This window comes from Styela clava, chromosome 8 (genome assembly GCF_964204865.1).
Source record: "Styela clava chromosome 8, kaStyClav1.hap1.2, whole genome shotgun sequence".
NCBI lineage: Eukaryota > Metazoa > Chordata > Ascidiacea > Stolidobranchia > Styelidae > Styela > Styela clava.
This window is the reverse complement of record NC_135257.1, coordinates 5,131,352-5,158,670: the sequence shown is the minus strand read 5'-3', so window position 1 is coordinate 5,158,670 and position 27,319 is coordinate 5,131,352. Positions and strand designations below refer to the sequence as shown.

The 27,319-nt window shown below is 35.0% G+C and overlaps 1 protein-coding gene across 1 annotated transcript; it reads left to right on the top strand.

The window, feature by feature from the left end:
* Positions 1 to 1,697: 1,697 nt before the first annotated feature.
* On the top strand, positions 1,698 to 26,931 carry LOC120345493 (uncharacterized). The gene is made up of 50 exons (XM_039414954.2): positions 1,698 to 1,870; positions 1,996 to 2,034; positions 2,129 to 2,231; positions 2,663 to 2,846; positions 3,166 to 3,294; positions 3,606 to 3,800; positions 4,294 to 4,428; positions 4,780 to 4,876; positions 5,086 to 5,338; positions 5,567 to 5,777; positions 6,101 to 6,281; positions 6,452 to 6,627; positions 6,852 to 6,978; positions 7,276 to 7,378; positions 7,491 to 7,716; positions 7,988 to 8,176; positions 8,389 to 8,526; positions 8,617 to 8,831; positions 9,101 to 9,283; positions 10,374 to 10,476; positions 10,732 to 10,866; positions 11,081 to 11,338; positions 11,605 to 14,951; positions 15,193 to 15,432; positions 15,599 to 15,805; positions 15,932 to 16,250; positions 16,487 to 16,654; positions 16,733 to 16,868; positions 17,289 to 17,508; positions 17,620 to 17,941; positions 18,368 to 18,466; positions 18,667 to 18,811; positions 19,042 to 19,333; positions 19,700 to 20,033; positions 20,142 to 20,327; positions 20,679 to 20,853; positions 21,001 to 21,250; positions 21,457 to 21,778; positions 21,966 to 22,103; positions 22,419 to 22,560; positions 22,829 to 22,995; positions 23,250 to 23,415; positions 23,528 to 23,686; positions 23,881 to 24,092; positions 24,172 to 24,327; positions 24,748 to 24,961; positions 25,194 to 25,330; positions 25,581 to 25,838; positions 26,125 to 26,278; positions 26,498 to 26,931. The coding sequence occupies exons 1-50, from the start codon at positions 1,804 to 1,806 to the stop codon at positions 26,620 to 26,622; spliced, it is 12,237 nt and encodes a 4,078-aa protein (XP_039270888.2). The 5' UTR covers positions 1,698 to 1,803; the 3' UTR covers positions 26,623 to 26,931.
* The last annotated feature ends 388 nt before the right edge of the window (positions 26,932 to 27,319 follow it).

The window sequence follows — 27,319 nt, the reverse complement described above, 5'->3', positions numbered from 1 at the left end:
ATGATTAAATAAATCATGAAATAAATGTCCAACGTATAGCTCGTCTCAAAGTTCAACTCTAGTGACAAAAATGTACAAGCAATTGGCATTATTGAAACTATTAATTGCACATGCGTAATCATTGGCCCATATATATGAAGGGAATTTTGTATGTTTTTCTTTTTCATTGGTAATTTTGGCAAAATTACAGAACGCGGCAAATTTACTTTGACTCTAATCAACAGGAGGGAATACAAACATTCAAATAATATAAACGATAATTGCACTTGTGAATTTGACCATCTTTTAGTGGCACTTGCGTCTTCACATACCAAAAAATGATTTTTGTCTTTCTGTGATTTTTAATGGCTCTTAAAGGCATATATATATGTTAGAAAATTTATTGTATAAATAAATGATTGTCCAGCGTGCAGTCCGGATCAAAGTTCAGTTCTAGTGGCTGAAATGGACAAGCAATTGGCTTTATTGAGTGCGTTTATAATGCTCATTCATGACGGGGATTTTATTGTAGTTTGCAACTGTTCCAATTTTCGGTTGTAATCGGAAAAATAAAAAATACATCAAATCTATTTTGACATGAACAGCGGCACATCGTGCTGACCGTTAGGAATACGCTTGCCACAACAGCTCTGATTACCCTGCACTGGTTTACAGGTTCTGATCCCGTGGGAAAGAATTATGTGTGAGAGAATTGCTGGAGTCCCCGTAACCGCTGGTCGGTTAATGCTTTCTCCACCATCAAGTTCATTTATCTGAAAACAAAATAACTGGCTAACTAATCCCATACCCGACATGGACTGCCAACCGGACGGGGGCCGTGGTTTAACATATGATTAAGAGGTCTTGTCGGCTTTACCTTTCCTGGGATAAATATGTAAATCCTAATATATGACATGTATTTAAATGAGCTTGTTCAACTAAGTGCAATATTTTTCATTCGAACGTTAAAACCTAACATTTAGATAACAGTTTATGCTGCCATATGCTTTAATAAATAATCTTTAGACAGTATTTCTATCTATGAATGATTTGTTGGTTTTTAAAATAATACCTTTTCAAAGCACTATCAGAGACATCACATCATTCAATTCTTTAAATTGAACTGTATGTATATGCTCGCTTTTCGGGATTAATTGTTGCAATATTAAATGAATTATGCGAAGTGTAGTATTAATTGTCATTTCCCCCTTTTTTGTCAGATTTTGTCAGCTATATTTAGTGTATGGTGAAAAGTGGAATAAGTTAAAATATTAAATATAATTACTGTAGACTACCTTCATTATGAATGTCGTATAAAATTGAACGAATAGTAGAATGCTTTACCTAACGTTTGTCTGAAAATTAACCTGATACAGATTGAAGAGACGGATATGGTTTCTATTTGATAATTTTTTTTATTGATAATTTTATTGATAAGTTTGAAATTATATACCCCCCTATTTGGTTCTTGCATGTTCGTAACCCAATTTTTTTTCAACAGATGGTACAAATACATGAACCCAAGCTATTGCTTGCCACCCTAGGACAGACTTTCGGGAGTGCAAAGTCCAACGCAGGTGGCGCTATTGTGCAAATTGCGGGCAGACATTTTGTCTCTGCGTTTTTCGTTGACGCCAATGTTCTGAACCGCTGTTTTCGTCGTAAAAAGACGGTCAAAGTCGACATCGCCCGATTAGTATAAAATCGGAGGCATATTCGAATCGACTCACACACCCCGTAGTCTCATGCTGATAGAAGAAAACAATTTACGGAGTTGAAAACGAAAAATCACTCAAGAATTTGTCGTAAAAACTGGAAACAAAGATGAAACTTTTCGTCTTTGTCCTTCTCGTGCTGGTGTGTAATGCATCAGCCAGGAAAAGAATTCGAGGTAAAATGATACTTATAGTATATATTGGCAGTTAGATATTTATGAATATGTTAGAATATTTTTATTTTATTCAAGAAGTCGTGTTTCCTATTTTCTTCAAATTGAATCATAACTTTTAAATTTAGGTCGGGAGTCTGTTCCGCAGCCCGAAGGACCTTGTGGAAGTAAGTTTCTTTTCGATTTGTTTTCAACAGATGACCTCACATTAAATAATCGCTTCTGTTTTTATGGTTGTATTACTTTTGACTCCTTTTGTAGTGATACAGCCATTCGATCAAGATTTTCTTTACACGTACCAATACATAGCAATAACGGAACACAGAGATGAACTTAACCGTCGTGGGAATGACATAAAAATAAAGTACGTTATTGCTTTTTGCCATTGAAATAATTTTTAATCATACCTAAGTAGTCGTGGTTGTGGTTTAAAAAATCAGATTGGTGATGGAAGCTTTAGTTGTTTATATTATTTTTCAATCAGATATAGTTTCTTTGGAGAAATGAAACTTCCTGCTATCCGCACCTAAAAAAATTGTTCACGTTAATTAATGATTCATAAATATACTATACCTGTAACTGCATTTACCTTCTCTGTATTGAATCATTCATCTATACTAGTTATTCATACCTATGCTCTCATAGAAATTGCTACTCGTATAATTAAAAAAAACTAGTTAATATACTTCAATTTTCTCGTGTATGCCAATATACGATGCGTTTCTGTATTTTTACTAACGGCGAGATTCGGCATTTTCAAACTAATATTTATGACGACACTTAAACATTATGCAGCTGTATTGCCGAGATTACCGTTCCACGTCGTTGCTCGGGCAAGCTGAGAATTAAAAAATGCCAAGTGGAATCAGGGACGATGTCATCCGCGGGAAACATCGAGTACAGCCCGTCGCCATTATCTTCGTCATTCGATCGTGATATGGCAGTCAGTGAAATGGCTTTCCACTTCAATGACGGACAAGTAAATTTTTTCATTTTTAGTAATGTGAAATGACTCTAAGATTTTTCCAATTATGTATGATAATGCTTTTTAATCTAAATTCTCAAAGGCCATCGAGCTATTTTGACGGAGTCGAGTTTTTATGTATAACAATTTTATTGATATTGTCTAAAATATGGTAACCGTTTGAACTTTGATCTCGCTCTTCTTATTTTTGAAAATTTTGTATAATCAACGAGTGTTGAAAACCGGAACTTTGTCCACGAGAGTACAATTCTAATAAATATTCCACGTGAACGAATATTTTCTGGAAATAACAAAACTCAACAAAAACGTTCAGGTCACTAGAATCTTCATTGACAAACAAGAGAGAACGAACATCACCAACATCAAGCGTGGTATATTATCAAGTCTCCTTGCTTACAATCCTGAACTTCCTAAAGAATTCAGCGTCGGGGACATCTATCAGGTAAGTGCCTAAAACTTAATCACTTATTTGAATGTTGTCTGGTTAATATGTTTTGAAACTATTCCCAGAAAACATTTCTAGCGGTTAGGATGAACAAAACATCTTTTATCAATTTTGTGTACATTTTAGGTTATTTCATTTTCTGATTCTACATCATGTAAAATTCCAAAAAGTATTGATTTGTAAAAATATTCATAATTTTCATAATTTACGTTTTCAACCCTATATTTGTTACAAGGGGATATTGCGCTCATTTTGCTCATTTGCTGCAAATTTCAAGCCTTTTTTATTGTTGCTTGTATTTTACTAAGGTACCGCAAGTCAGCATTTACGGTCAAGGAATTGTTCAACACAAAATTCTCGAAAAAACATCGGGATTTCCAACCGCGGTTGAAGTCACTCGTGATACGTCACAAATTGAGTTGCCATGGGAACGAAGACAATGGAACTTTATTCGAATGCGTAACAACAGGCTCAATCCAATTTTTTCTGCAATTAAAAATTACGTAAGTAGGGCTTCATTTTTCTCTCTCACCAAATATGACTAAAAAACAAAATAAAAATTGAAGAAATAAAATTTGCAAAAATAAAAAAAATAAAATGAAATAAAAAATATGGAAATGCAAAAAAATGGAAACAAAATAAATAAAAAAGCTCCTAAAACCAGAATAAATAAGGTTGACAACGATAGGCCATCGTTGGCCCATCGCTGTCAAGCATTTTTTTTTTCAAACTGTTGCCTCTGCTTGGGACCAACGTTGTCTCTGCTTGGAACCAACGCAGAAGCAAATTTTTTTTAAAATAAAAACGGTTGACAACGATTGGCCGGCAGACGGTCCATCGTTGTCAACTTTTTTTATTTTTCATTTTTTTCATTTTTTTTCAATTTTTTTTTGCAGTTTTATTCCGTTTTTATTTTATTTCTACATTAGCTTTACTCACATGAATAAACTACTACATTTATCAGGATATAATTAGCATGCTATTGATTTAAATCAGATCACAATAACCAATGAAGAAAGATGGGCGAGAGCAAAACAAATTTGTAGATACCAACTGCAACGAGGGAGACAAGTAAAATCAGCAATTTGCGAAGAACGATATCCACTCAACCCAATTAAACCTGAAATTGCCGTAAGTTATTTTTACGATGTTACTATTGCGCAAGCCTTAGTGTTCTTCGTTTTAGGCACGTGAAACATTATGCCATACCTCAATAGCGATTTCAAAATTTTAAGAAGTTTTTATTTTATTTACAAGAACATATTCTTGGCTGCAAATTTGCATTTGTAAATAAACTATTTTTTGAAGATACTTGGGGGTTAATGTATTTTAAACCAATGAATTTGCAACTTTTGTGAACGCGTCAAAATTTCTTATTCCTATATTATCCCTTCCATTATAAAATGAATAATAAAAACTTTTCGCTACTTGTTAAATAATCCAATATTTTCAATACCAATTTTTATAATTTTCTTTATACAGAGCACTGTATTGGCCGGTGAACCACTTGAAACCAGAATCAGGCAGGAAGTCACAATGAAAACATCGCGAAGAATGACCTCACAAGATCGAAGCCAATGTAAGTGTTCCATAAGCCATTTGATCATTATGCATTGATTTTTCCAATAGATGCAATCATTTTGAAAAAGAAACTGTATCTAGGATAGGTTTGCGTTTAGGTGGGGAAAGACTGGAATAAAAAAATGACGACATGAGCGGACTGTATGAACATGGCGGCATGCCAGCCTACGTTCTAGAAATTCAAGACTTTGTTATTTGCCTATTTAGGGGATGTCTCTCGATTTGACGAAGACAATATCATGTTTGAGGAAGAGTGGGAAGAAACAAACATTGTCTACAACCAGGGCTTCGATGCTGCCGCAACTTTCTTGCAGCTGGTGAGGCTTCCTGTCAATGATAAATCTCCAGCTCTTGTTTCTAAACTCTCACGCTGGTTGGCCATTTCAAGTCAAGAAGAAATTGAAGCAGTGTGGAAAAGATGTGAGTCTGAATGCACAGCTGAGCAAAAGAAAGATGGAAGGTATGTTCAATTTATTCAACTAAATGTGGGGAAATGAACTTCTTTATTTATGACGTATAACAAATAGAATTGAGCATAAAACTCAAAACAATCATTAAATTGTCACTTATAGAAACTATAATAAGTAACACAATTTAATAATTGCGTTTCCTAAATTTTGACTGGTTTATTATTTTTCATTCTTCTCTGTAATAGCCGTGCTACCATTTGTTATTTCATATTTTATAGGATTTTGTGGGTTGAACTCTTGAACAGCTGCATCACAAATGACTGGTGCCAGATTCCATATTGCTCAAGTGAGAACTCAACAACTTGTGAAAATGCTCTAGAAAGTTTCATCAGTTTACCTTCTGACAAAAGTCCAGAAGTAAAAAGAGCTTGCTTCAATTCTCTCGAATCTATCTTTGCACCATCACCAAAGATAGTCGAGGCAGCTTTGGTAAGTTTATTTCCGTAATGCTCTGAACTGAAATAGCAAGGCTTCAAAATCTATATAACAACATGGTCAGACCAAAGATAGTCGAAATATTGATCATTGAAATTATATGAACTTTATATCATATTTAAAAAAATGTAATGTTAATATTGTCGTTCTGCAAAAGGTTTTCATTGCTAACAACTTATTAATTATTATATTATTAAATTAATAATTATTAGAAAGGCGTTATATAAATAATACCAAATAAAATAACTTTTGTCATGAAAACAATATAGTCTAAAAATTCAGAAACCATAGAGCTTAAGAGTTAACTCTTTTAATAGAAAATATGCAGATCGGAAGAACCAACTACACCCGAATGCGTAAATACCTTGGGAGCTGTAACAAAGAATTTCTTGGAAACTTGCGGAAGTGATTGCTTGAACCAAAAACCGGTTGAAACTGCCAAATCGTTCCTCGTTAGGCAATTGAAGAAAAACTGTCAAACTAACAACCCCGAAACCGGTATGATATTATTTTTGCAATTGAATATCTGTGATTTTTGAAAACTTCTATATATTATAACTCTTTTACAATTATATATATATATATATATATATATATTAGTCTATGTCCATATTGTACTATAAATAAAGAATTATTTCGTCTCTTTACATTATATTTCAATTTTGCAGAAGAAGTTATGGTTGCTGCAGCCGAATGCCTAGGAAGATTGGGACGAAAGGGAGAAACGGTGTTATCTTCGAAAACTCTTCTGGCATGTGCTGTAAATCCTGAAGCGCCACCCCGAGTTGCAGTAAAAGCGATAGTGGCGTATGGAAATACAACTTCCGAGAGATTGGAAGCATCAGTAAGCCTTCAGTAATAGTTAATAATATACACTGCATCCCTCTAGATAATAATAGAATAGAATAACATTGTATTTGACAGCAAAACTATTAACAATGATGGCAAGTTTCTATTCACATAAATGACTACTATTATTGGTAATATAGGCGATTTGCTGAATGTACATTACATTTACTTCGTTTTTTGTTCTGTTAATCTATAGTTGTTTTGTTTTGACAATTCTAGGCAATGCAAAAGTTGGTTGACGTTTTCACAAAAAAGAACGCAAACTTTGAAACTCGTGTTACTTGCTTCCATGTTTTGATGAAGAAAGATCTTCCAACTGCAACAGTAGAAAAAATATTGACAACTGGTAATTTTTTTTTTAAATTACAAATATTCGAAGCTACAACATTACTTTTATAGTTGGTTTAGTTCATGATTCATGCCGTCAAACATGCGAAGAAGTTAGTTTCTTGTAAATGTGACGCATTCCAGAAAAGTTATATACCTCATAATTTACATTTGGGTCCTAGCAGCCTGTGAACCATATGAAAACATCCACATCTGAACGATGAATACTCATCATCTTAGTTATAGGTTGAAAACTTTATTTTTAAATAATTTTAGTTCCGTTTAAACATATAAAACCTTGTTTTATATTGTATAGTTATGGATGAGAACGAGCACCCATCACTAGTAAGGCATTGCAGAGATGATCTGAGAAGCCAATTAGTTTTACGAGGAACTGTATTCTGCAACCTGCATCCACAGTAAGTATTCGGTTTCGAAATGAAATATTTTCAATAATGAAGTTTTGTCATTACATAAAATATGTTTATATCCACAAGAATGATTTTTTATTAAATATCTTTTCTTTCTCAGAGTCGCTGAACAATGCGCCAGAGTAATTCTCAGGAAGAAATGGGACATCGGAATTTCAGACAAAATCTTACAACAGAAACCAGTTGAGAAAAGTTATGAAATCTCAAGGAATATTTTGATTCCGTATATCAACGTGACATCAAACTGCACTGTTAGATTAACATCAGCTTACGAGAACAAAGGATCCATAATGCCAATCATGTCTAAACTGACTGTTGAGGCAATGGTAAGAAGATCCATATTTTTGAAACTTGAATTTCATAAAAACTATCAATCAGAATAAGTTTTTACATAAAATATGAAAGTGAAAAAATTTCTTCATAAAATTAGAAATTGCTACTTTTTTAAGAATCTTTTTATTAATTCATCAGATTTTGAAATATTTATGTCCCGCCCATAAAAATAAATAAATGATCCAATTCAGTTTGTTCATACCATACTAATAGTTTTGTTTATACTTATCAAATATTAACTTTCCTATGTAATCACTTTTGAAGATAAACGGCCGAAACATGACAATCCTTGAGGCCGCTATGGACATTGCTGGTATGACGCCGGTGTTGGATAGAATATTTGGTCACAACCAAATGTATGCTGAATTATTCGGAAAACTACTAAAAACGCCAATGAACGAACTTCAAACGTATGCTAAGCAATATCCAGCCTGGAACGAACTTCGTGACGAAGTACGGGTTTCTATTTATTTAGTGTTTTGAAAAATCGGAATCATTTGATCCAATATGCCACCATGAATTGCCGAATTTTAAATATTTATATATATATATATGATTAGTATATATTTGACCAACGGTTTTTTAATATTATACAGTCAGTAGGTCGATGAGCAAACAAGAATTTTTCTTGAATAAGATTATAAATTGAGTGTTTATTTTTTCAGGCCAAATTTGCATACCTTGCCAGCTTGTTTGAACCGAGATCTCCCGTGTATCTGAAAGTTTTGGGTTATCCCATCAGTCTTGATACTTTAACAAGTTTTGGACAAATACGTAAGTTGACACTCGGAAGCCTTTGGAAGGTAGGTGGTATTTTAACACGATCAAGAATTATTTATCGATAACATATTATCTTAAAACGTTGTCTTGTAACAAAATAATTCTTTTTTAAGATCCATGAAATCATTGAAGATGGCTTTGAACATGAAAAATTTGTTGCCGGGCAACCATTCTTGATGCAACATGCTTCTCCAACGTGCATTGGAGCCCCAATCATTTCTACAATTGATCTTTCCTATGTTTTTAAAAGTAAGCTCAATTTGAGAGCAAGTATCAGAAGAATGATTTCCTCTCCGAATGAAGGAGCCGTTCTCCATATTGCACCAGAGTATGTAAATCAATATTATTTCATTATTTTCTCACTTATTTCATAAAAAAATTAGATGCAGGTTTACATGTATATATCTTTAATTTAGTGTGATTGTATATACCCCATTGTTCTCATGGTGAGGATATATTTTTATCCCAAGCACACCGTAGAATCAGCGAGAAAAGACCTAACAATTGAAGTTTACGCGGGAAGTAAAAATGAATCAAAAATTTCCTATATAATTACTACTATTTCATCTAAAATTCCATTCTTGTTCATTCTCAAAGACTTCACGTCACTGGATCAATCAGTCGAACAATCTTAGCGCAGTTCAGCGAATCTTGTGGAACGGAACTTCAATTCAAAATCGGACATGGAAGCGCAGTAGATTGCACAGCAGTTACCAACCCAACTGGCGTCAGTTTTGTCTGCAAACCAAAACCAGGAAAAAGTCAGATTCTTTACTACAAGTGAGAGTATAAAATTTTACAATTATCTCTTTTTATTGTCCGATGCAATAGTTGAAACTCGGAGTAATTTAAGTGTACAACGTTGCGACAAAATACAAAATCAATTGACAATTTCTGATAAGATCGAAATTGTAAATATTTCAGACAGGTAAACCATAATTGGTAGATAATGGTTAAAAAAATGATTAATTAGAACTCTCCAATTTTCTTTGGAAAAATTGGTTGGATACAAACCTTGAAACACGAGAAACATGTGTAATTTAATATGTATGTTAAGTTCACTCAATCATGTAAAGAAAAAAAATGTTAGCCTGTTGCAAGAAGAACTTCTTACTCATGGCCGGATTTATCCTTAGACAAGATAGGTTGAAGTCTAAAAACCATTAAATACTATCGAATAGTTGAATTTGTCCAAATTCGAAAAAACCTCAAATCTTAAAAACGAAATATAAATATATATGTTTATTCGAATTAATGAACAATTTTTACGTAATAATGCCTTTATTTTTTGAAAAAAAAAATATCGATATATGAATAGCTATATCAATTTATGCTAGCAGCAACGAATCTAATACCTATTATATTATTTACTATTTTGAATCTTCGTTTTATCGTAGACCTGTTTATTTCAAATAATGGAATAATGATTTTATTCATCAGTAATTGGGCCACGCCCCCACACCACTAGAAACGGGTATTATGACTTTGATGACGGGTATTATGACTGGTATTCTGGCGCTATTGCGTTTCATTGCAACCTTGAGGTTTTTTTTATAGCATTTCAAATCCAACTTACTAACTAATCTGCCTTGGACTGAAATTTCGGAATTCTTGTAATTAAAAATTTCATTTATGATTTTAAAATACATTTCTTCATAACCGTGAAAATATTGGATTTTTTGTGACGTCATTGTTGTAGAGGGACCTAAAAGAGGGCATAGCCTGGAGCCCATCATCGTCTAAATCCGACACTGTTTTTACTAAAGACCTATTATTTACAGAGCATTTTAATGTAATATATAGCTTGATAATTATCCATAATCTGGCTGCTGAACTGAAATATTTATATTCCTATTCTCTGTTTTTCCAGGGGAAGAAGATCACTGACCGGTCCAAGTGCTGCTGACCCACCTGCGTCTGTTTGCATAGATTATAGAATGAGAAACTTGTGTAATTTACAAGTTTGCCACCAAGTAAGCAACTTGCCTATTTATTGCAAACAATACATTATTATATTACAATCAGACAAATATATCGAAGCTAATTAGGCTTCACGATGGTGCTGAGTCCTTTTCATAATGTAAAGTTGTTAACACTACTAACAAATCCACGATATTTCAAACTAGAAAAATTCAAGCAATAGTCTGATATCTTATAATGTTTAACGACATTTGATTCTTTTCCACATTTCTAAAACCTTCCTATTTAACTTCGAATCTCATGTTCAGCCATTTAATGAGGAAGGATTTGCATATGAATTGAATATTGAAAATGAATGGGATACCGAATATCAAGCAGAATTCAAATGGGAAACAAGCATTGAACCTGAAACAAAATTGAGGGTGAAAGACATGAAAGTTGAGGTCGGTAGATAAGAAATATTGCGCACTATTACGAATATAAAAACGCATGCAGAAGTATCTCAATGCTCTGATATATCATTTATATCAGTGCCAAAGCTTTGATGTTATTAGGTTACAAAACTTTATAATATCGTATTGATAAATATGAATTTTAAAATAGAACTGTAAAAGAAGATATACTTTGATACAAATCAATGATACATTAATTTTATAGTGCACTGCTGTAAACAGAGCTGCTCCATCTGCTAAGAAAGTAATGTGGTCCAGCGTCATAGGAACTATTGCTGATCGAGGTGAAATGCACTGGAAGATTGATTGTGAATGGATGAAATCTCAAGGAAAAACAGACTTTTTGTTTTACCGCAACCCAGAAACTTCACTCGTAGAAGGATGTTTTTCAAGTTTTAACCGTTCTAGTTGGAACAGTCTCAATATTCGACATATCTCAACATTTGGAATCGTTCCAAAATCCGTAAGATATAATTCATAGTGGGAAATATTAGACTGAATCAAATCCGTACAGTTAAGATTTTCACTAAAAATGATTTGATCAGGTGTTTGTAAATATTTGCTGTCAAATTTATTTATATCAAACGCTCTAGGTTCTTCTTCCTAAATCTTCAATATTGATTATAGTATAAACGAAAAATTAATAAAACATCCAGTATAGAATATTTGTAATGCTAAATATAAGAATATATGAAAATATATCTAATTCAAATTCTATTTTTAAAACAGGCAAAAAGATACGTAATATTTGGTGGAAGCAAGAGTCTAGATGCTAGAGATGAGGTGACTGTCGGATATAGACTTACAGGAGCATTGGACGAAGTTCTCGAAGGATCAAATACATCAAGGAAAATAAATGTAGATTTTATCAATATGCTTAATGGTAACGCGCCTCATCTATCTTATGACTTCATAGCGAAGAAGGTACCATCTGCAGTTGATGGGATGTCTGGATATGAGACGAGGACTGTTCTTTCTGGTCCGTCAGTTCCGTATTACAATAAAATTGAATGCGAAATGATGACATACGATAACGAACAAAGATATGAGAAAGTTATGCGAACTGTTGGGCATTTTGGTGGAGACGCCAATCCGCATTTCATTTCCCACAGAATTAAAGGTACACTGAAGCAACCAGGTTCGGCCGCTTTCAGCACTTCCACATGGTTGATATCAAACTGGCTCGATCTGGAACTTGAGGCTGAAGTAGACGCACAAGATGACATAGTTTCTCACTGTAAGGTAAACTTTCCAGAAACTCCAATTGTTTATAGAGTAAACTCGGAAGAGCTAGAATTTGCATATTCCCCTCAACGATACAGTGGGCGCAGCAATGCTGGGGGATTCCTCAATTACACCTTCTTTACAAAGAGACAACCTAGCGGGGACCGAGACTTTGAAATTAACTTTGGCCATAAATTATGGAACCAAGAAGAACAAAAGTACAAGTCCGAAAGAGGTACCGGTAAATATACTAATTATAAAGAATGCGGCTATTGCCACAGTTTTATCGTCGACCACCCAAAAGTTAAACTCAATAGTGTTTCCAGATACAATGCAAAGTATTTTCAGGAAGAAAAATGGCTTAAACTTCATTATTCACTTCTTGACTACATTACTTTCCGACCGTACGTATCATACTATCTGATAAATAATTTGAAAAACGACTATGTTCAAGTGGGATACAAACTCTATGCTTCAAGTGAAACTGGAGGCCCACAAAATCTACATGTCTCTGGTGCTTTGCTTCAAAACGCTGCAAACTGCTCTGCTCTGTATCACCTTCAACGACCGGAATTAGTTCAGACAGTCTGTACCATTGACGCTCCAATGATAGCACTAAAATCAAATATGAGCTTCAATGTCAGCGTCGAAAGAGAAGAAAAACCATTAATGTCTCTTCGCTCAGAAACGATTCTCGGAGGAAATGGTTGTGTTTTGAAAGGCAGTTTGTATTATACTAAATCGGAAGACATCAAAGGTTATCTTAACGCAACGTTCGGTTCTTACCCAGCTTTAGAACATCAGTCTATATTGGATTATTCAATGCTCAAATCTGACCTAAATTCGGAATATGACATTTCTGGTTCCTACAAAAAAACATACCGACCGCGCAATGATACTCAAGTGTATAGGTACATCGGCAGTTCGAATAAAATTGCAGGAGGACGAAACAATCTGATATTGAAAGTTTTGTGTCCCTCTGAATCTAACAAAATTTGTGGTGAAGTAACTTTAAATGAGGGAGACAGTTGGATACAATACAGAAGATTGGCGAACGAAAAGGAATATGACTATGCCTCTATCAAATACTCCGAAGGACGAAATTCTTACGAATTGGAAACAAAAATGGTCAATGAAATTGCATGGGGTGTCAAACACTTGAACCTCACGATCAAAAAAGATGCATCTTCAGTTGGAATGGGTATCGCAAGTCGAATTTGTAATGCATCAGTTCGATTAAGCGTTAACACTGGACTTGAAATCATCAGCAGTTTTAAGACATTTTGGCTACAGAATAAAATAAACGTTGCTGCGAATTCTGCTTCTGCTAAGTACGCGTTTTACTGGAACACCGTAAACGTCGGCGGAAGCTTATTTTCCAACAATATGAGCGTTAACTACGCTATTCTCAATTTTGACAAACCATTGGACGCAAGAATCAAGATCGGTTCCAAACCAAGAGCATTTTTGTGTGACATCAAAATGACCGACCTGGAATTTGCTATTGAAACCGGACGAGATTCGGAAAGACCTACTGAATGGAGATACTTGTGCGACGCCCGTATTCGGCCAAACAAGATGAGCATTGAAAACTTGAGAATACCTTTCTTTTACGGACGAGAAATTGAAATGGCCCACACTACCGTTGGTTGGGAATATCAAGACGGAAGGCTCCAAGGCTTGTCTGCAAGAGATATTTCGTTTACTGTATCGAGCTCTTGTCGAGGTTCCCGTCCAATTGAAGTCAAAGGAAGCTGTGACATCAGCTTCGACAAGATCATTGTAAAATTATCCGATCCAGGGAGAAATTTTGTTTTAGATGTTCTGTTTGATCCATCTAAACCCATGCAACATCACTTTGAATATGTGATTTCGATCATGAACTCAAGAATCGAAATGATGTGGGACAACAAGAAAGAAAACAACAAATGGATAACAACAAGCATGTGCGAACTGAGCAGAATTGGCTGGGAAACAAAATCATTGTCTCCAGTTTTTACAATTTCTTGCTCAAATGAGTTAGGAGAAACTCCTGAAACTGCAAATTTCCCGCCAATGAACTTTGCTTACAAACTGAATCACTCAATGTGGCTTCCAATACCGAGGGAAATCAGTATTACCATGGTATCAACCGTGTCTGGAACCACTTCTAAGATCGCACTAACGGAAAAGATTGGTACCAATTATTATACATCTGAATCAACGACAACAATGACTGAATGCTACAAGCGAATGACAATTCTTCCCGGAATCAGTGTTTGTGTTCCATCTCATTTTGATTCCGATATCACTTACACCTTACCATTCCTTGAAGGACAAGATCGATACGTCATCTCCAAGAGCACTAAAGACGAATGGAGCATGAGTATGGATTCCAAATTTAAAGCTCCTCAAAAATCGGGCGACCAAAAAGCTCAGATGATTTTTAACACCAATGTTGAGATATCGGATTGTCCAGAAAGTTTTGCGTGGTGCATACCGAAGAAAGTTCATCTCAAAGATATTAAATTAACGTCCTCAAAACTCGCCAATGAAATAACCTTGGACTACCTTCCCTTCAGCTGGTTTTATCGCCCTCGTGAAATTTCCGACCTTGAGCTTAGGAACAGCGACATCTTATTCAGTAGAGAAGAGTCAGGTGATTCCAACGTTCATCAAATTTCCTACAACTTCAGGAAACCAGGTACAAACCTTGAAACGGCTATGAGTTTTACTGCTACATTGTCTCCGAACAAATTGAAATGCGACGTTGACCTATCAAACGGCGACTGGCATTTGAAACACAACCTAGAAACTTCTTGCAATCCAGAAACTTGGGCCTGGGATTATAAACACTCGCTTGAATGCCCATGGTGAGTTAAGATTTTTTGTAGTAAAATACCCTATATCGATATTAAATTTGGCTTTCGATATACAATATATACATATATTTAATTATTTTTTATTTTTTAAAAATTTGCAAGACGTGACTGCAATTTCTCATTGTCAATTTATGATTGTAAAAATAAAATTGATGATAACGCCGGTTAGAACAAGAAAACATGGTCAATATTGAGGTAGTATTCAAATTTATCATCAAATATTGCATTGCAGGATGACAGTGGGCACAACAATAAAAGCGTCCAATTTAATTTCGATTTCCTCCTGCGAAATGACACTAAAAATGCCGAATGGAATAATCAGAAATTTGCATGTTGATTACACTACTCCACGTAAAATATCTTGTCAACTCGACCTTGCAATTGGCGGAAGTGTTGGGAAGGGAACTCACGAAATGTCTTGGGATCCAGCAACCATGGAATGGCAATGCCACGACACCATCAATTGCAAATGGTACGTTTTTAAATCAGTTCAGTTTAGCATTTTACGATTACACCAAAAAATGTTCCAAAATGTTTTTGATTTTAATATTTTTTGAAGTTTTCAATTTATGGCTTTATAATGAATGAATCAAAATATCAATTTGATTTAATTTGTTTCCCATCTTCGTGTCGTTCAGGATGAATTTGGACTACACTGCAAAAGGAACTGGAATATTCCTACCAACAAAGATGGATTTGACAATGAAAACAGTCGGATGGATGAAGGAGATAGACATTCATTATGGAGGAGAAACCCCCCCAAGTTGCGTGTGCAAGTTCGGTACTGTCGAGTTCGAATTAGGAAAAACCGGCAAACAATACAAGTGCAAGTTTGGATGTGGCAGGTAAATTCAGTCTGGTAATAAATATTTTTTGTAGTTTTAATCCCAATTGCCAAGAACCAATATCTATTATCTATAATAAAGTCGAAATCATGGTCATGTATGTGTTATTCTACCATCAAATTTCAGTTTACCTGCACTCAACCAAACGATCTATTTCGAGTCCTCTCGTGTCGGTTTGGAAACCAACTGGGACGTGAGACATGAATGCCAATACTCAACATGCACTGCAAAACTCATCAGTCAAGGATATAAGGTGGATCCTAAAGAAGTTGAATGTAGAATGAAGAATAGTCAAGCAGGTGGAAAAATAGAATACGTTAAGGAAAGCGGCGGACAACTGTGTAGAATGACATTTAAGTCACAGGATGGGTCTCGTATATCATGCCAATCAACACCAATGGCAAATGAAAACAGCAGAGCAACACTAGACTGCCATAAGCTACAGGTAATTTCAAATAGTATTTTCATGTATCTTTTGAGGTATCTTATTGATTTTCAGCGTAATATTGATGAGAAAAGCAATGACACGAAATTACAAGTTCGGGTAAAATGGATTGCATGCAATCTGAACAATGTGCAATTTAATGAGTTTATTAGATTTTCAACGAGTTTATTTCTTTAATAAGAAGCCTGTTAAAACCGAACACGAAGCCAACCAAAAAATGATTTTTTACTCCGCAGGGATCCGAAAGAACCAAGTTCGCTAGTATGCCTGTAACAATGCAGGATTTCCCTTTCATGGGTGACTATCTTGTTCGAGACAAAGTTGTCTTCTTGGCCAGATGTGTTGAATACTTATACAAAGTAGTCACATACAGCGAAATAGATTTGGCTGAAGATTTGCAGAAGGTAAAATATAATATTACAGAAATAATTAGACACACTCGTTCATAAACTATTTCAGCATATTTTTTATCCCATGTTCAGACCATCCAATGCACAAACAAAAATATTTGTCGCGAAATTGCCGAAAAAATAAAAGGAGTACACCAATCATGCCTAAATGAAATGAAGAGGATTTCTGGTCCTAAAATGTACTACATCATCAAGCCAGAGATTGGAGGTAACAATGTATACAGTTATTACTTTGGCCATTCGTTGTTGAAGGGTTGAAATAATATGCTGATTAAGTATTTGTACAACACGTATAACTTGTTATTTTTGTAAGGAACTCCAGGCCCCGCTGGCCACCGCCTTGTTATTCCCTTCTGACTCAAATTAGTCAAGGTGGCGTCGCAAAGCACCTTCAGTCCTACGTTGATATTTGGTACGGTTTCAGGTAAATAATAACTTCCACCCAGACTAAACTTCTCCAGCGACCAAGACATTTAGCACATACGGCAAAACTACAGTTACCGTAGTAAATACAGTTACAGTTACCAAAACAGCCTAAGATATCGGCACTCAGGTCGCTTCAGAGGGAAGTGCTGTTTGATATATAGCTGACGTTAACTATTTATTTTTAATCCATTTGTTATTTCAGAATATGTTATCCACAAATCTCTCAGCTACATTCCCGGTTACGTAATGTTCTTCCCGACTGAGCAAAGCTTCTCTCCCTCCAGCTATGTAAAGAAATTGTTAGCGGGAGGCGAAATTAGTCTTGTACATTGGAATTTCCAGCCTTACGTAGAAATAAAAACTGGAATCAAATTGGAGAAGGCAGACAATTTCGTCATTCTTGCAGAAATTGGCTCCCAAAAGTGAGTTGGATTGTTCTTTTATTTGTTCGAATATTTGAAAGTATACTTGTCGCCTGTGAGAAATTGCGACCACAATTTGATCACATTTAAAATTCTATGTTAATTGTTTAGTTTCCAATGGCTTAATGGAGGACTCACTATTGGAACCGAAGAAGTTGAAGGTGAAAGAATTGCAAACGTCACTGTCGAAATAAATCCCTACAAAGCTCGTGTCATCGCCAGAGTTAGCGCACAAAGCGTCCGAATTCTAACTGCTGAGGCGTGTGCGGAGAATTGTCAAAAATCAGTCGTACTCGTGATGAATCAAGCAAGGACATCAGATGGACGTAACAATATTACCTGTCTGTTCATGCATGCAGGCGTGGCGGAGTACGCTTGTGATATTCTCACACGCCCTGACGATTGGACTGAAACAAACATCAAGTTATACAAGGTACGAAACTTGGATGATAAAATATTGAAATGTACAAATGCATCCTATATGTACAGCATTTAGAAATGTTTCATCTCCCCCAGCCTTTTTTACCGCATTGTAATTCTATTCTAGGCCTTTTCGTTTTAAATCACTTGTAGATGAAAGTATTTTGATGATGTAAACGAAGCCAAACGGTCGAAAATGTGGAAAAACTAATTAACTGTCCGCGATGTTGCAGCAACTAACTATATTGTATGACTATTCAACATAGATTAGGTGTAAACTCGTATTTCTTATACATGCCAAATCTTATTCACGTTGAATTCAAAACACCTTCGACTAAAGAAGATAGCTAACATCGTTTCCGAAAGAGAATACCATCAAATTTTTCAGCTCAGTGCATACCTTACAGAACTATTTCTGATGTTACTGTTTTGTTCACAGGGAATTGCTAGAGCAGAACCTATTGGACAGATCGATCTTCCATCCGTACCTAAACTAAGCACTTACGATTACACCGACATGGATCGAGTTCTCAGAGAAGTATAAAAAAAAATTCAAATGTGGCAATATATTTTCAAATTGATAATACCGTCACCAGGCTTGTTACGCAGAGGCTTGAGTAATAAATTGTTTTATATAAATTACATATTGCTTCATATTGCCTAAAAGTTCAATTTGCTCAAAATCACAATTAAGATGACCTGTCCGGGAATACTAGCAGTATTTTATGATATTGCCAGGTACTTCGCATTGGCTCTAGAAACCACCGCAACGAGATTAAGCAAGCACTTATGACCTTCGGGAGATATACAACTGAGGGCGCCTACAAAACGATTTTCCCAAGAACTTACGGAATGCCGACAAGGATGACTCATTACATTCTAGGTGAATAATCCGACATATAAAATTTTGCACACAACGAATTATACTATATTTTACAACACCTGTGTTAAATTAAGGACAAGTAATCATTCAAAGATATGCAAAGATTTAAAGTGCAGTTGCTATTACCTGCTGTTTCATAGCGTGACTGTTGTGCCATGTGTATTTAGCATTAAATGATAATTAACTGATATAAAATATCTTCATAATCTCTGATTTTGCTTTTTTTATAGCTTCCATCCTTCACGAAGCAACAAAATATTCTTACACTGACGAAGTCTCAACCATTATCTCAAAATTCTTGAGAAAATCTTCCGAACTGGATCCAAACGTCAGAGAAACTTACAACGATTTAGTCGCGTATGTTTCAAATATAGACATCACCGGGGAATTGGGAGTCGTCGTGCAGAATATCCTAGCACCAGTTTTTGATGCTGTCGGCTACATGTTGGAAGGACATGTTGCTGCAACATGTGAAGTAGAGAACGGCGAAATAATCATTCACACTCATATCTACTCATCAAGGTAAAAATATTTAATGCAAAATAAATGAAATCTATAACAAAATGTTTAACTCAAGCAATGATGACAAAAAATTGCATAAAAAGCACATTAACACCTTTCTTTGCATTAAGTAAAATTTGTGTAATACAAGCATTCTTTAATAAACTATATTGTTTTTTATTGCTGTGTTTAATATTGTACTTTATCGAAAACATCCATATTTATGTTGTTTTTTGCAAAAAAATTATGTCGCGAGACCGACTATGTTCCAAAGTATATATGATAGATATAAGATGATTGACATGTTGCTTAACAGTATACTATTGGTCGCAAATATATAGATAAAGATTGACAATTTTTATGATTTTCTACGTTTATTCAATCCAGATTCCCAATGTGCAATTTCACAACCACTGTACGCGCAAGAAAACTTTCTTGGATGGAAATGGTTGTGAATGTTACAACTTCCAATACGTTTGTGAAAATGTCAAGCGACGCGCGATTGGCGGGAGCAAAGATCTATATCGACAGAGTGCGATTTGGTCTACCGGAAGAATCCGCCTCATTCATAGAAGTGAGGATGGCTCCCAACCTTGCCGTACCAGGGTTGTATGAAATAGATATTATTGTTGCTGATAATAGCGGTCAACATTACGGTTGCAGAGGCGGAAGGCCATCCATTCATACACCAATACTGCATTTCCATTGCTATACTATCGAGGTACGTTACTTTCGTGAATGAATTCACCATAAAAGCATCTTATGAATAAATATAATATTTACGGTCAGAAATTCACGTTCATAAAACCATGATATTTTTATATACCAGGGCGAAGAAATTCCACGTAATCCGTCATCAGCTACCATGTTTGCACACTGGGACCTTAACATCGAAGATCTTCCGCACGCATCTACTGGAGCAATCACAGGAACAATCAGAACAATGATTGTTTTATTCAGAACAATAAACGCATGCCACAAAGATACGTCATCCATTGATAAGACACTATTGGAGGTATATACACATACCCAGAGATCACAGTTAGAATTAAAACTTCGGCCATATGAGTTATATTGAAATAGATCTATGATATATTAGTTCTATGTAGCATTTCATTAAGTTCAAAAAAAAATTAAAAAATTGCTTCCCCATTTTGAACTAGCATTTCCATCAGAGACAAATAAAAAATTAAAAATAATGTAAAGCCTAGCAATGTATAAAATGTATAGCAATGTGCATAAATACCGGTATTTCTTTTCCATAACTAGAACATAACTACTTTAGTTAACTAATTCAAAATATTTTATTAAATTATGGTATCTCATAGCAATGAATTTGCGATGTAAAAGTATATTATTTTGTTAGAATTTCAACATACACGACCCCAAGATTCGTCAACGACTTGCCAACACTTTCAACGAATTATGCAGAAGATGGGTCAATGAATTCAAGTCTGATCCAGCGCCAGAGCCTGAGACAGGCCGTGAAAATGAATCAAAATACGTCAGAGCGGCCAGACAATACAAGACCCTCTCTTACGGTAAAATTAAAAAAGCTTATCTTTACTTATTTAATATATTTAATATAATCGTTCATGATCTTTAACGCGAAAGAATTGTTCTGATTCAATAAACATTTAACAACTGATCCTGTTATGACGTCATTTTTTGTTATTACGTTTTCACAGAATCAATGATGTCATACGTCAATGGTGAAGTAGAAGCTTCCAGAGGACCACGCGGAATTTTAGTTTGGGATTTCAGTCGAATGGTTGAGATTGTTACCATGATGTATCCATACTGTGCTCCGATGATTCACTACTCTGCTGCTGTTTTGGAATATGTTGAACCAACTGGCGTTTTCAATGTTTCAAGATGTACGAGATGCCCAACAACTCTCGGTAAAAGCAAAATTCTGATGTCAATGAGGTCTCCTAGGTAAGTTAAACAATTGATTTCGAGTTTACTTGCTGTTTTTTTTAATTTTCAAAGAGTTTCCAACTCCCAAAATATAAAAAAAGCTTTAATCTTGCGCATTTGTAGCTATATACTTTAAATAAATATACGTGTTCAAATTGACCAGGTTTTTTTCTTCTAAAATTAAGATTTTGTGAATAATAGAGTTCGAATATATTTATTTACAGATTCCCAATTTTGAATAACAAAGTTGTCGTTACTATGACATCTGAGGGTGTAGTCAACTCAAGTCTTAGCAACGACTTTGCATGGGGCTGGATGGAATGTGAAGTCAGAGGAATCCGTGTTTTACCAATAAAGGGACGATTCGGGCTCGCTACCACTCGCAACGGTGTAGAAGTTGTCTTCTGGCCAGAAATGTCTATTTCTGAAAAGTCTGTACCCAACCCACCGTTTATGTCTGTACGATTCACTGCAAATCAAAGATATACCTGTGACGCTAGATTCAACACGTGGCTTTCAACCGACGTCAAATGTCACCCATATAAGGTAAGGTTTCTGCAGTATATCACCAACCACCAATATCTTAAACTATGTTTATTGCTTTGCTATTGTGGTTTGCGACGCAATACACAAATAATAAAATGTTACTGTCTTACGTAAACTAATAGATACTTTTTATTTTTTGTGTTTTAATAATTAGACTTTAACGTTAATTTTGCAATGTCGATTTTAGTCTGGCTCAAGAGGAACCCCAGCTGCCATCTGTAATGTAAAACCATTGATCGTTGGTGCCAAATGTATCAATCTTGTTAGCGATGCAATTGTTGGAAACACGCCAAGTGCCAGTCGCATTGGACGAGTAATTGAAGATGTAAGTATTTTATAATAACAATTAGATTGTAAATCTGACAAAAATCTATGGAGGATTTTCACTCCTGTCATTTATAGGTTTGAAAAGACTGGATATTATACGGTTTTAATTATAGTCTATCAATTCATTAGGCCTTATATAATCTGGAATGTTACGTTGGACCTGAAACTTTCCAATAATTCATTCTAAGATCTCTAGCGAATCACAACGGCAGTAATACTGGGGGCCACTGGGGGCCATTGACCGCCAATGGTTTATCGGGACGAATTGTTTGCTAATTGTGGGTTGATTAGTATCGCATTTGTTGTTTCGTAGACCTGCGTTGTAAACGATCCGGCATTCAAGGAAGCAGTTTCTTCAAACCTCGCCCGTGACATCAGTTTTATTAGCGATTATTGCAGGAAACAAATTTCATCCATGTTTAAAGCAATTGGAGATATCTGGAGTACTTCATACTGTGAGTATATCAAAACATTATTTCTAAAGTAGGCCAACTATAACACATTCGTCTGCATTTTTGGATTAATATACAAACACTAAACTGCATAATGTTTACAAAATTAGCCAATACTATTGAATAAATCTGAATTATATATACCATTTTACTGGAATACATCACAAAAATAATGTTATGATCGAGCGTGCTCATAAATTTTGATAATATTGCTAGGCTGATAAAAAAATCTTTGTTACATTTTCATCAAACTGATACATTTATTTTTCAGCGTACATATGGAAAGGTGCAATTGAAATAATGGATTGGGTGAAAGACATGATAGCAGCCGGCAAAAGAATCGACATTAGAAATTTAACGAACAGAGTACAAGAAGGAATTGAAGAACTGATTGGTTGGTGCAAAGATATCACTTGGGGAGTTTACGATTTGACAACGGTATGTCTCAAATATTCTTTTATGTCATATGAAGACTGTTTCGCAATATAAAAAACTGCGTTTATAATAGAAGCAATTATTCAACAATACATTGATTGTTGTTATTGTTTGCCACTGTAATTCTTATTTTACAACTTTGGTATGTAGAAATAAGCTTTTTCTACTCATATCATGTTAAAATTACTTTATAATAATAAAGTAAATCAGGAATGTTTGTCTGGCTGATCTTTGACAGTTTCTTTCGAATTCGGCAGATCTTCTATCAGTCGGGATTTGTTTCCAACCAGCTCGCATATGAACTTCCAGAATACATAACATCAGTGGGAGACTACACTGGTGCTATTAATCCACAATACAATCAGTATGCCTACTACTATTACATGAAACAATGGGCCAGGAATGCACTGCGTACTCCTAACTGTGAGTACCTTGGAATGATAATATCGACGTTGCTGAATTTGCTATAATGTATCATTTTTTTTGTAATAATAGTTTTAATGCTTTCTTTATCTGAGAATCCAATGTTGTTCAGGTGTATCCGGAATGGTGTCTGGAAATAAAATTGAACAAGTAATCTCTTTCAACAACTACATGTACAACATGCCGAAGAGAGTCAGGAAATGTTCCTACTTACTTGCTGGCGAAGAAAGGAAATTCACAGTCACTCTTGAAAAGAACGAGGTTGTCATGCGTAAGTAATATTAAAATACTTGGGCGTTTGTGTCTGCTTCATATTGTTAGGTCATAGTCCTAAGGTAATCATACACAGTCATTTTAATCATGGTAATTTTTCCATTGGTATATGATAAATAAAATGTAGAACGATTGTGTAATAGTTCAATAGTTTACAATAGATGGATTTCGAAATTCATAAAATGTTTTCAGATCTTCCGGACATGCATATTACCATTGCTCCCGACATGAAAGTATATCTTAAGAGGGTTGGTGAACAAGAAAGAAGAGAAGTTTCATTGCCTATGTTTGTTTCGCCAAAAGTCTCGTGCGCTAGAACTGAAGATATGATGATGTGTTGGACACCATACTTTAATCTTAAAGTTCACTGCCAGAACAATGTCAGAACATCTTTCTTCGTTGATGTAAGTTTCAAACATGTTATTTTCTGAACTCTAATTATTCTATTTGACCAATTTTGAATAATCACAATCGCTATTTCAGGTGGCAGAAGAATATTGCCCAAAGACTTTTGGTATGTTTGGCAAAGGAGGAAACACCACAGCCGTCAGAGAAAGAGAAATGACAAATGGCCAGGTTGCACCTACAATGGAAGCATTCATCGAATACTACAGCACTGATAAATCTTGTCACGTCGGAGTAAGGATACATTTTTACTTTGAGCCCATTTCGTTTACACCTTCGTGATATTCATGACCAAAAATTCACCTATATATTTCAGTTGCAAATTTGAGGTGAATTCAATTCTTGCAGCATTACAAGATAAACAACATATCTATCTGCCTTTATTGTGTTTTGCCATAGAAAACTTGTCATTTGCTTTCTGTTGAAATCAAAAGTATATATATAGCCTACTGGTGCCTTGAATAGCACATTTTTATACAGATCTAATACATAAATATCCTTTTTCAATCTGGATACGTTGCAATGTGGCAAAGCAGACATTGTGATTGTCGACTTATTTGAACTTGTGTCGAGATATTTAAGATCATGTTCCATCTCGTATATATCTAAAGAACCTTGCATTTACTAGAAAAATATTTTTTAATTATTTTGTAGACCGTTCCTCCCGAACCGGAAGTATCTCACGAACATTGTGATCGGTTGTTTAACAACGACGAATGGATGCAAGCCTGCCCAGATAGACGTAGATCCTTTATGAAGGCATGCCAAACCGGTGCATCATCAACCATGGAAGCTTGTCGATACGTAACCGAATATAATTGGGTTTGCAAAATGGAAGGAAAGCCTGTGAAAATGGCCCCAAAATGCGGTTTGTTTTTGTGTTTTTTTTTTTATATTAGCTGTTATATGTTTTATATTTGCAAGAATCACTGTCAAAATCTGTATCAATCATAAATATACACTGTTTATGAATGAGTTAGCTATGGTATGATATACAAAACATACAGTATATACAAATGGTATAGCATCGTAAATATGCAATGTCAAAGGTTTACCCACCTTCATTTTTTCAATCTAATTGCATATATTTTTCATTTTAGAGGCTTGCAAAGGAAAGAAAACTGTTGGCGAGAATCTAGACAAAGTTCGCGTTACGGTTTTAATGGCATTAAACAGAAAGACTTCAATCGAAACGACGCCAGAAATTTTGGAAGCAGTTCGTTCTATGGCAAACCGAGTAAGTCATCTCAAAAAATTAATAGCTAAAACAAATCGAAATGTAAATTTACAGTTTTATCCATCTCCAATTCACCATTTTTTTTTTAAATTCTGGTTTAGTTTAGCTTTGGTGTATAGTCTCTGACCCCTTCAAAAAATCTTATCTTATGTTCAGTATGACATTTCCTGCTTTTCCAGGCGTTTTCTATTCTTTGTTTGATTTAAACGAACACAGAAATCTAGAACTGAATTATTCTATATTATTACAGGAAGGACTTGATTACGAAATTAGTTTTGTAACTTTTGGCGGAATGAGCGACAGATCAGCGCCACACTTTAACGCCACCGGAGGAATGGTATGGATGCCACGAACAATGCCATGGAACAATATTCCAGTGTCACCAATGGACGGACCTAATCCATCAAAAGAAATAGTTGAAAAAGCTATGTGTTTCGCATACAATCGAAACAAACTGACTGCAGAAGGATATGGAAAGATCTTTTTAGTTGCTGCTCCTGAAGACATGGTAAGCTTTGTAATGTTGTATTCCGCTCATTCAAAGTCATGTACTGGGGGTTCAGCAATAGTTTCAGTCACACTGCGATCTGAATAACACCCCACGCTATCTGTCGCTGCAGTGGACAGTAGCATTGGATTGAGTACTGAATAAATACAGTATCACTAAACCGTTCTACAAGCTATAGTAAGCCATTGCATATAAAACTTGTGATATATTCAGCACAACATTTCCGTTTCCACCGAAACGCTAATCATGTTGTTACAGCCAAACTGAATTATTCTTATTCTTTTAGGATCTATCCCCATTGATGCAAACTGAATGTGTCAAAGACATGAAAAACGATTTGATCGAGTCATATCTTCTCATACCAACCATTTGCAAGAAGATGGGAGCTAAGACAGGAGCAAGAATGGGTGTGCGGCCACTTCTTACAAACAACCCGACAAGTAAGTTCTCACCTGTCAAACAACTCTTTAACCACATGCCCACTTAAAATAAGGCCCCGAACTATCTAATCATATTCGACTACGCCACCACGTCCAAGAAACTACGCGCAAATACGTTTATATTTTTTATACATAGTGGTTTCATACCTGCTTATACATTATATGTACCGGCATATTATTGTGAATATTTTCAAAATAATGATTTCGTTATTGTTTCAGACATTTGCAAAAGAACGGCTGATCAAGTTGCTACTGAAATCAAATTTTCAAACGCGAACAAGCGCGTCACTTGTACTTGCACCGTTATGAATCCCATCAAAGATACTTGCACACCTGCAAATTAATGTGGATGAAGAACCGTTACGAGAATGATCTATTTCCTATCTTCCCTTTTATTATTTTACGAATAATTTGACCCCATGATTGTTTTGTCTAGCGTTGTTTTTTCTTGTGCTGGGTCAAGCATTGGCTGAAGATCAATCTACATTTAAAATGAAATTAAGCTTCAGTCATTGCTTGGCCGATTTTTATTTGAATAGTTTAGAATTTATAGACGTGCTAAAATTGTTATATATCTCTTTTAATGAACTCGTCATTTTAAATTAATATGGATCTACAAAATGAATAAATATCGAATTACTGCAAACCAAGAAGTTGTATTTTATTGAAAAGGTATTTATTCAGGAGGAATTTAAACATTCGGTTTCGAATTACGAATTATTTATAGCGGAATAACGAAAAACGGGTTGATCAAAAATGGTTTGCTGGCAATTTAGCTATAAATATACTAGTACGTTAAACGCATTTTGTTGAAAGATTTTGGAAACTTTTGGACCGTACGATTTAAGCGGTACACATCGTAAATTATATCGTTATTTAAAATATTAATTATTAGTTATTAAAATCACGTCGTGTTGCTTCAATAGCCCTGCGCGAAGTCAACCTCAGTGTGAAGGTTTAATTCGTGTTGCTTAGAAGCGGTGACATGCATATTGTTTTATTGCGAATTAATTAAAAGCGAGGATATTCCTTTAATACCGC